The 9,566-nt window shown below is 54.4% G+C and overlaps 1 protein-coding gene and 1 long non-coding RNA gene across 3 annotated transcripts; both read left to right on the top strand.

Annotated features, from left to right (window-relative positions):
- Positions 1-1,436: 1,436 nt before the first annotated feature.
- Positions 1,437-2,396, top strand: LOC122234169. The gene is made up of 3 exons (XR_006211945.1): positions 1,437-1,488; positions 1,595-1,748; positions 2,194-2,396. It is a non-coding gene; the product is annotated as an uncharacterized LOC122234169 (long non-coding RNA).
- A 2,570-nt stretch (positions 2,397-4,966) lies between these two features.
- On the top strand, positions 4,967-9,566 carry PNMA8C (PNMA family member 8C). 2 transcript variants are annotated; one of them, XM_042969636.1, is made up of 5 exons: positions 4,967-5,163; positions 5,617-6,950; positions 7,119-7,247; positions 7,915-8,257; positions 9,025-9,566. In XM_042969636.1, the coding sequence occupies exon 2, from the start codon at positions 6,332-6,334 to the stop codon at positions 6,947-6,949; it is 618 nt and encodes a 205-aa protein (XP_042825570.1). In that variant the 5' UTR covers positions 4,967-5,163; positions 5,617-6,331; the 3' UTR covers position 6,950; positions 7,119-7,247; positions 7,915-8,257; positions 9,025-9,566. The 2 variants fall into 2 exon arrangements, 1 of the variants encoding a protein (XP_042825570.1); XR_006211944.1 differs by lacking the exons at positions 4,967-5,163; positions 5,617-6,950 and having other exon boundaries at positions 7,022-7,247; positions 7,942-8,257.

Here is a 9,566-nt window from a genome sequence, read left to right as displayed (position 1 = left end):
AAGAGTCCTGGTTGTTTATGATCAGTCAGTGCTCAGGCGAGGCAGGTGCACTGTGAGTGACCCAGGGTGAGGCCCTCGTTCTGGGGACCCGCGGGACTGGGGCAATCGTCCACGTGGAGGAAGCTGGGGGGAGGGCAGACCCAGAAAGGAGAGGTGGGAACATCACAAGTTACTAAATATGAGGGTGGGAGGGGGGAGCTGGGTGGTTCAGCCTGTTAAGCTTCTGACTTCGGCTTGGGTCATGATCTCATGTTGGTGAGTTTGAGGCCCCCCCTTCCCCCCTCCCCCTTCCCTTTCCCCTCCCCCCTCCCCCTTCCCCCCTCCCCCGACAGTGCGGAGCCTGCTTGGGATTCTCTCTCACTCCCACTCTCTCTGCCCCTCCCTCACTGGCGCTTTCTCTCTCTCTCAAAATAAAGAAAAGAAACTTTTTTTAAAAAGTTACTAAATAGGGAGCTGGGGGGGGTGCTAAAAAAATATCTATATGCGAGGTCTGTTCCTCTTTAGCTAGTATTGGGCTTGGGGTTTGTTGTTTTTAATGAGTTGGAAACTTTTTTTTTTTTTTAATTTATATTTTGAGAGACAGAGACAGCGCGAGTGGGGGAGGGGCAGAGAGAGAGAGAGAGAGGGAAAGAGAGAGAGAGAATCCCAAGCAGGCTCCGAGCCGCCGGCACCCAGAGCCTGCGCAGAGCCTGCCGCGGGGCTCGAACTCACGGACTGTGAGATCACGACGTGCGCTGAAACCAAGAGGCAGAGGCTTAACCAACTGAGCCACCCAGGCGCCCCGGTATCGTAAGTGGGTTTTTAAGTGTCCGTGGGTCAGTCAGATGGAGACAGCAGTCGCCCCTTAATTGCGGGCCCACCGTCTGCGGGTTTAGTTACCCACAATCAACCGCGATGGGGAAGCAGCCGGTCCTCCTTCGTGGTGCCCAAGCCTCACCACGCCTGTACCATTCCTCTCGCTTCAACCCCCCGCGGAAGGAAGAAAAAGGGCCAGCGCGGTATAATAATAAGACATTTTGAGAGAGAGACCACATCCACATAACTTTTATTACAGTGGATTGCTCTAATTGTCCTATGTTACCGTCCTTGTTGTTGACCTCGTCCCGTGCGAAACTGACAAGTTAAATTTTACCGTAGGCGCGTGTGGATAGGAAGACACATAGTATCCGAGGGTTCGGTCCCATCCACGGTTTCAGGCACCCACGGAGCGGATCCCCCGCCGAGAAGAGGGGACTCCGGGAGTTGGGAAACTGCAGCCCACAAGGACAACCTGGAACCCATGAGAATGAACCGAAAGCCCCACCGCCAGCTTCAATTCTCTGCATGATCTATGGGAAGAGCTGGTGCCCTGCCCCCCACGGAGCTGCGGGGGGCGGGGGGGGGGGGGCGGTGGCTGGCGCCAAATTCACAGAAAGGAAAGGAAAAGCCAGCGGGAGTAGGTGGAGCTGAGGTCTGAGGGTGGCCCAGGCCAGCAAGGTGAGCCGGCAGGTCAGTGACAGCGTGCAGGAACCTCTGCGGGGCCTGGGGCCTGCGCAGACCTTCCCTCCCTAAGGCCCATCTTGCCACCTAAATCCCATGCAAATCTCTCTTGCAGATAACTCTAAGCCAGAGGCACTTGGGGGAAAGGAATTCTGAGATGCGTAAACCCAGCTTGGCTAAATGAGAACAAAATCACATGGTCCAGGGAAGGAAAGCCGCCTGCCCAACATCACACAGCAACTGCCTGAAAAGAGCAGGAACTAAGCCAGGTGACACCCCCCCAGACCCCCTTTTCTCAGGGGACAGCGTGATGTTGTATGAGGTCGGATGTTTGGGCCCAGGAGTCAGGGCGCTGAAAAAGGAAGCCCTTGGCTTTGCCATTCATTAGCTGTGTGGCCTTAGGTAACTGAATTAACTTCTCTGATCCCCAGTTTTCCTGACTATAACATTGGGGACATTAATAGTATCCACGTCATCGGGCTGTTGCAAAATGAGATACATGTGCCAAGCTTAGCCTGGTGCCGGGCACATTATGAGAGTTTTGGGGGATGGGGGGGCATTCCTGTGTTACTGTTATTTCCAAGTGCCCTGCACTTCCGGGTCCATGGGTGATGGTACCTTCCCTCCCCCACCCGCCCTTGAAGTTTCGGTGTGGTCCTGTGATTTGCTTTAACCAATGAAAGGAGAGCAACAGTCACCTGTGTCCCCTCCCAGTGGAAACGTCCGGATGCTGCTTCGAGTGCGTCCCCCGTGCTCTCTCTTCCCTTGCTGTGGTGACCATGGGAACACACGTGACATGGAGATCAAAGCAGCCCGGGTCACTAAACCACGGCACAAAGAAGGTTGTCCCGAGAGGCACCTGGACCCACAGCCGACTTTGCACTTTGCCGGTGAGAAAAAAATAAAGCTTTCTTATGTCAAACCACCGGGATGTGGGGGCTTAGCTGTTACTAGCCGCAGAACCTAATTTATCCTGACTGATACAGAAGTTAACCAGTGAATGTTAAAAGTACTAGAAACTGTTTTAGTAATTTAGTCATAGTATTTGTGATGGCATTTGTTTTTTTATTTTAGAGACAGAGAGAGTGCATGCGAGTAGGGAAGAGGGGCAGAGGGAGAGAGACTCTCTCTCTCTCTCTTTTTTTTAAAGTTTTATTTATTTACTTTGAGAGAGAGAGTGTGTGTGAGCCGGGGAGGGGCATAGAAAGGGGAGGAGAGAGAATCCCAAGCAGGCTTGTGCAGTCAGCACAGAGACTGACACGGGGCTCGATCTCACGAACTGTGAGATCATGACCTGAGCTGAAATCAAGAGCCAGACACTTAACCGACGGAGCCACCCAGGCACCTCAAGAGAGAGAGAATCTTAAGCAGTTTCCACGGCCAGCATGGGGCCAAGCACGGCGTCTGGGGCTCCCCTGACCCCGGGATCATGACCTGAGCCGAAAGCGAGAGCCTGACGCCTAACCGATGGAGCCACCCAGGAACCCCCAGATTCTCTTATTTTGAAGGAAAGCCAGAAATCTGTCTTTTCGTCTGAATTGGGAATTGAAAAGTTAGCTATCGATTCAAATTTTTGAGAAGTAGACGGAGCCAAATTAAAACCGGCCTGAAGTCCCATTTCCCAGGCTGAGGCTTGCCGTCGGTGGCCTTGGACCTGAACGATTCCCTCCAACTAACAATGGACCTTTGCCAAGACGTTGTCCAAGGTCATCCTATCACCAGGTGCCGCCCCGCGTTCTCGCTGACGTAACACTCCCATCATTCAGTGTGGACACTCACGGGTGGACGAGGGTGCCGTTGTGAGGTGCTGGGTCTAAAGTCTCACGGAGGGGCCACATTTGGAGTTCAGGTTGATTTCCAGTGAAAGGACTTTTCACATCCCGGGTCACCCCCGGGGTCCCCGCCAGTCCTGCCCTCAAGTTCACACATTCTACTTGTCCAGTCTGCTCCCAGGGTGACCAAGGGGGGGAAATACTTTGAGAGCTGGAGAAGTGTCTTTGAAACTTAAGCGAGCGAGAGAGAAATCGCACAATACACGCCAGCCCAATATTGTGCCCACGTCATATATTACAATATAACCGTGGCCACGACAACTCCAAGGTGTGAAAAAGACAAAGCAAAAGGTTGTATGCAGTAAATACTCGTGACTCTTTCTGTGTTAATAAAGCTGCATTTTGGATGCGAATTACAGAAGGTCCAGGTCCGATCAGCTTCAAACAATCAAGACAACATGCAGATTACATAAAGAACTACAAATCGATAAGGAAAAGATGACAATCTAATTTAAAAAAACAAACAAACAAGGGGCGACTGGGTGGTTCAGTCCGTTGGGCGACCGACTCTTGACTTAGGCTCAGGTCATGATCTCACGGTTCATGAGTTCGAGCCCTGCACTGGGCTCTGTGCTGACAGTGTGGAGCCTCTCTCTCTCTCTCTCTCTCTCTCTCTCTCTCTGTCTCTCGCCCCTCTTCCGCTCGCTCTCTATCTCTCTCTCAAATATCGTCAACGTCACTGGCCATCAGGAATATTCAAGTTAAAAACACGAGACTCCACTCCCCAGACCCAGGTTGCCCACGTGGAAAGTTCTGACAGTAGCTAGTGTTGGCGAGGACGTGAAAGAACCTGAGGGCCCCTGGCGGAGTGTATCTGATCATAATCTCATAGTTCGTGGGTTCGAGCCCCGTCTCCTGGGCTCTATGCTCTAGGCTGACAGCTCGAAGCCTGGAACCTGCTTCAGATTCCATGTCTCCCTCTCTCTCTGCCCTTCCCCTGCTCACGCTCTGCCCCTCTCAAAAAACGGAATAAACATAAAAATAATTGTTTTAATCCTAAACTTCATTCTGATCGGACCGGGTTGAGGTATCCAGCCCCTAACCAATCTCTGTGAGCTGGGGGATGAAACACGCTGATTGGCTTAGGCCTGGGTTACCTGGGTGACCGTTTCTGAACCAATCACTGTGGCAGGGGGGTGGGATTATGATGATTAGTCCAAGCTTATTGGCCCAGTCTGGACCTGGGGGTTCGGAGGAAGTCAATCCAACTCAAACTTTATGGCTTTTATTACTGGGCTGGGGAGGGGGGCGAATGGACATTGTGAAGGTGATCGTATGTGCAAGCCATTTCTTTTTCTTTTTTTTTTTTAATTAATTTATTTATTTTGAGAGAGAGAGAGAGAGCAAGTGGAGGAGGGGGAGAGAGAGAGAGAGAGAGAGAGAGAGAGAGAGAGAGAGAGAAGGAATCCCAAGCAGGCTCACTGTCAGCGCAGAGCCTGATGCAGGGGCTCAAACTCAGGAACGGGGTGGGGTGGGGTGGGGGGGAGATCGTGACCTGAGCCCAAGTCGGACACTTAATGGACTGAGCCACTCAGGGGCCCCTCTTGTTTTCTTTTTTAAAAATACAGTTGAGGGGCTCCTGGGTGGCTCGGTCTGTTAAGCATCCAGCTTTGGCTCAGGTCATGATCTCACGGTTGGTGGGTTCGAGCCCCGCCTCAGGCTCTGCGCTGACAGCTCGGAGCCTGGAGCCTGTTTCAAAGAATGTATATATTTTGAAACAATCACAGACTTACAGGAAAGTTGCAAGTGGGGCACAAAGCATTCTGTTCCCCTCCTGAACCATTTTGAGAGAAAATGGCCAGTGCGGTGCCCTGAATGTTGCAGTGGGTGTGTCCTTCAAAGACATTCCGAGGTAAAGAGACTTATGTTCTTTTCGGTCCCTAAGTCTAAAAAAAATTTTTTTTTTAACGTTTATTTATTTTTGAGACAGAGAGAGACAGAGCATGAATGGGGGAGGGGCAGAGAGAGAGGGAGACACAGAATCCGAAACAGAATCCCCCCCTGGTCCCTAAGTTTTATATGAGCCAACGTACAGCCCACGGTCCTCCACCACACTTCCCATTTACTCACGTGTTTGTGTCTACACAGACTCCTGGATTCTGATTTTATCAGGGGGTTATGGTCTCATTTGTCACCTCGGTGCTCAAATTGTCCCAGATGGGGCCAGCGGGAGCCCTCCGAGCTGGCTCTCGGTCCTTCCACCTGTTCTCCTCATTCTTTGGCCATTTCCTGACTTTCTCGACCCCCCCAAAAAGATGCTCCCGGATAACCTTGTATCTCCTCTGTCCCCGCTCCCTGGAATCAGCCATTCTCTCCAAGGAGAAGGGAGGGTGCTGTTGAAGGCAGGGGACTGACCCCTCACCCCAGAATGACCCCCTCCGACTCCGATTTCAATGCGGCTGGCCCCGGCCAATGGCAGAGGCGATGCTCTAGCGGTTGCCATGGAGACTTCTGGGGCGCCCGAGCCGGTGACGTCACTGCGGGAACAAGTGCCGCGGCCACAGCCACATCCTTGTCTTCTCCGGGCCACGGGGCACTGAGGGCGGCCTCTGGGCCAGCCAGCCTACCTTCTGGGCCCCCCACCCACGACACCCCGGTGGCAGCAACCCCGGGGAGATCCGGCCTCCCAGATCCGCTGAGACCGCCAGGGCCGGCGAGACCTTTGGAGACCATCCCCAAGAAAGGACAGCGCATCTCCGGGCCCTCCTCGGTGCGGCCTTGCCCAGGTGGGGGGGAGCCCCCAGCCGGCTGGCAGGCGGCGCCTCCATTTCACTCGGCCTCAGTCCCCGGGATCTCCCGAGAGCCCCCTCAGGGGAAGGTTTACAAGAAACCTGGACGCCGGGGCCCTGTGGGCAGGGCCAGGGGCCCCGTCGACTAGAGGGACCGACCGGGCCCCTTGCGGCCTGTCTCCGGCTCAGCCTTTGCGAGGGGATCGTGGCATCCTGGATCGCCTTCCGGATCCCCGAGGCAGCTCGGGGGTGCCCCAGCGGGCATACTGCTGCCTCCGCGAGCTGGGCAGGATGCTGTTCGGGGTGAAGGACATCGCCCTGTTGGAGCACGGGTGCAAGGCTCTGGAGGTGGACAGTTACAAGTCCCTGATGATCCTGGATATCCCGGAAGACTGCGACCACGAGGAATTCGAAGACATCATACGGGCCCCCCTGAGACCTCTGGGCAAGTTCGAAGTGGCTGGGAAGGCCTTTCTGGAAGAAGAGAGGTCCAAGGCAGCCATCATCAGGCTGGCGGAGGACCTCAATTATGCCGTCATCCCCAGGGAGATCAAGGGCAAGGGCGGCCTGTGGAGGGTGGTCTACATGCCCCGGAAGCAGGACATTGAATTCCTGACCAAGCTGAACCTCTTCCTGCAGAGCGAGGGCAGGACGGTGGAGGACGTGGCCCGGGTCCTGAGGCAGGAATTGTGCCCCGCAGTGACGGGCCCCAGAGAGCCACCTGCCAGAAAGTGCCGCGCGCCCCCCGGGGCCGGGGAGAAGCAGCCCGGGGCTGGGGCCACCGCCGGGGCGGATGCGGCGCCGCCTCTGGACTCCACGGAGAAGCCGAGCAAGCCTGGAGATGACAAGAGAGGCAAGAGGAAGCATAAGAAAAACCGGCGAAGGCACCATGCATCTGACAAGCTGTGAGGTGACATGGGGAGGGCGCGGGGCCGGGGGGGGGGGGGGGGGCGCGGCAGAGCGGGAGGTGGGTGTCATCTGAGTGGGTGCGGGTGCCGTTTGAGCGGATGTAGGTAATATTTGCTTGCGCAAACTCACTCACTCAACCAATGTTTTCTGGGCACCCACGGGGTCCGAGGCACAGCTTCGGGCACTGGCCATACAGCCGGGAACAAACGGACCCGCGCCTTGCCCGGCGACACTCCCAGTTCAGTATCCGAGTAGGTGCGGGGAACACCTGAGTCGCTTGAACATACGAGTGACCCAGGTACCATTTGGATGGGTGGGTGGCATCTGAGTATGAACGGGATGTGGGCGTAGCGGGGGGCAACGTGTAAGTGTGGGGGGAACACCTGGGTATGTGCGGGAGTATCATTTGAGGGGGCGAGGGTAACTTCTGGGTGAAGAAGGGTCTCAGAGACCCTCCAACAACGTCTGACAACCTGGAGACCCCAAGGGAGCGGCCGCGAGGTCGCAGGCCGAGCCCAGAAGCGCCTCTCTCCCTGGAGACCGAGGGCCGTCCTCCCCCTCCCCGACCTCGCGTGAGCAGGTGTTTACAGGAAACGGAAGAAGAGAAACAGGGCCCGGGAGTCCAAGGTTGTGCAAGAGGTCTCGCGCCAGAATTGAGGAAAAGCCAAGGAGGAGGGACGTGTCAGGGAGCTCCCTGCTCTGGGGAAAGGCCACTGTCCCCTTCAGCACCGCCGTCCCCTCTCTGTGGGCTGAGGTTGGGGGACAGCGAAGCATGTGTTGCCAGGAAGACACCCAGAACCTTCTGGCTTTCAGCCCTGCTGGAAATCCCGCCATTGCAAAGTCTAGACCCATTTTGGTTTTTCAGCGGTTTCGTTTGGTTTTTGGGTTTTGGTTGGTTTGCTGGGGCGGGTTGTTTTTGGTTTTGTTGTTGTTGTTGTTGTTGTTGTTGTTTTGTCTTTTAAAAGGATGTACCTTGAATGTGCCTCTGGCAGAAAGTCGTCCAGGGTGGACCACCCCTGTTTTACACACGGCAAGCAGAAACCATGCCTGACAAAGTGAGATGCCTGCTCGCCACACCTGAGGAGCTTCGTGCTCTGGCGCTTGACTCTCAAAAGCTGTCGCTGTTCTGTACTCGCTCGGTGTCCCTTACAGGGATGGTCAGACGGGGGACTCTTCTGCTCTGATTGGCGCCTGGGCTTGGGACGTGGGTCTCCCCAGATCCACCTCCAGAAGCTCTGACTTGCGCAGAGGGGGCGCTCGGCTCTACAGAGCAAAAGGCAAGACTCCCAGGAAAGAGTCCAAAAGGAGGTAAATAATTAAAGAGGTCACCTTCAAGGGTTATCGATTAACAACATGAACCTTGAGTCCCCCCGTGACGGTGAAGAACAACAACAAAATTAGTCAGGTGACATCCAAATGTCCATGGGGAGACAGAGCTCTCATTCGGGGACGTCTGACCTGTGAGTCTGTAAACTTCCATTGGTTCAGGGATTTGCAAGGATTTGAGCAGAATTTCTTTTTTTTTTTTAATGCAATCTACACACACACACACACGCACACACACACACACACACACACAGAGGCTCAGATTCTTACCTACCGAATTGTAATAGTGGAGCCAGCCCCCCAATGTATTACTATGGTGGGCATCAGTCATGTCCTTGAATTCCAGCATCCAGCCTCTGTTCTCATTTCTATGGGGCTGCCCCCCGTGGCCCCCTTAGCAGAGCCCAGAGGTGGAGATTCTCTCTCTACCCACCCCTTCACCTTGGCAGCCAAGGTCCAGGGTGCAGGACCCACCCTCAGGAGGTCAGAAATTCCTCTCAGGTCCTTGCATTCCCAGCAAGTGTCAAGACCGAAGGAGTTTCTAGAGTTCGCTTGCAGTGACAACCCAAAACCCGAAAGACTCTGATTTCTGTAAACTCCCCAAGCTGACTCTGCACCAGCAGCCTCGACATCCCTTTTTGGTGTAAAGATTTCCCTGCCCTCCCCACGTGTGTATTTGATCTTCTTGCCAAGTGCATCCAGGGTCTAGAAGTTTGTAGTTTTCTATTGATCTTTTCCGCCCTTGTAAGTTTCCAGCCTGGGCAAAGCCACTCACAGTGTATCCTTCTACTGTGTTCACCGTTTCCTTTTCCTCTGAGCCCCAACTGGAACAAATGCTACACAGACCTCAGGCACGTTTGTTTGTTGCATGCTGGTCTCCCGTCAAGGCACAATCATTGCATCGAAACAAGGGACAGTGTGACATTTCTTACCGTCTTATCGCAGTGTCAGGGCTCTTCTTTGTGCTGATTGTGAGTTTCACGTGTTTCCTCTCCACCGTTCATATTTGTGATCCACGACGTTGAGTGGTCGTTCAACGTTGCCCCTGAAACCGAATCTACCGCTTCTCAAGGTTTTCTGGAAGAATTTCCGGACAGAGCGAAGCAAGCGGTTGTGCAGAACTGTTACGGTTTGAAGCCAGTTATCTGTGACTCGAGTCATGGCTGGCACACAGCAAATCCTGAGCGAAAATTCCCCAGGGGATGGGACACGCTGGCTGAGAGAAGCCTGCGGCTGGCCTCTGTAAACCCCCATTTTCGAAAGCGGGTTCAGTTAAAACGCTTCATCGTTC

The sequence above is a fragment of the Panthera tigris genome, chromosome E2 (assembly GCF_018350195.1).
Source record: "Panthera tigris isolate Pti1 chromosome E2, P.tigris_Pti1_mat1.1, whole genome shotgun sequence".
In the NCBI taxonomy this organism is placed as follows: domain Eukaryota; kingdom Metazoa; phylum Chordata; class Mammalia; order Carnivora; family Felidae; genus Panthera; species Panthera tigris.
Note: the sequence above shows the minus strand (reverse complement) of the source record. Positions and strands in the feature narration are given on the sequence as shown.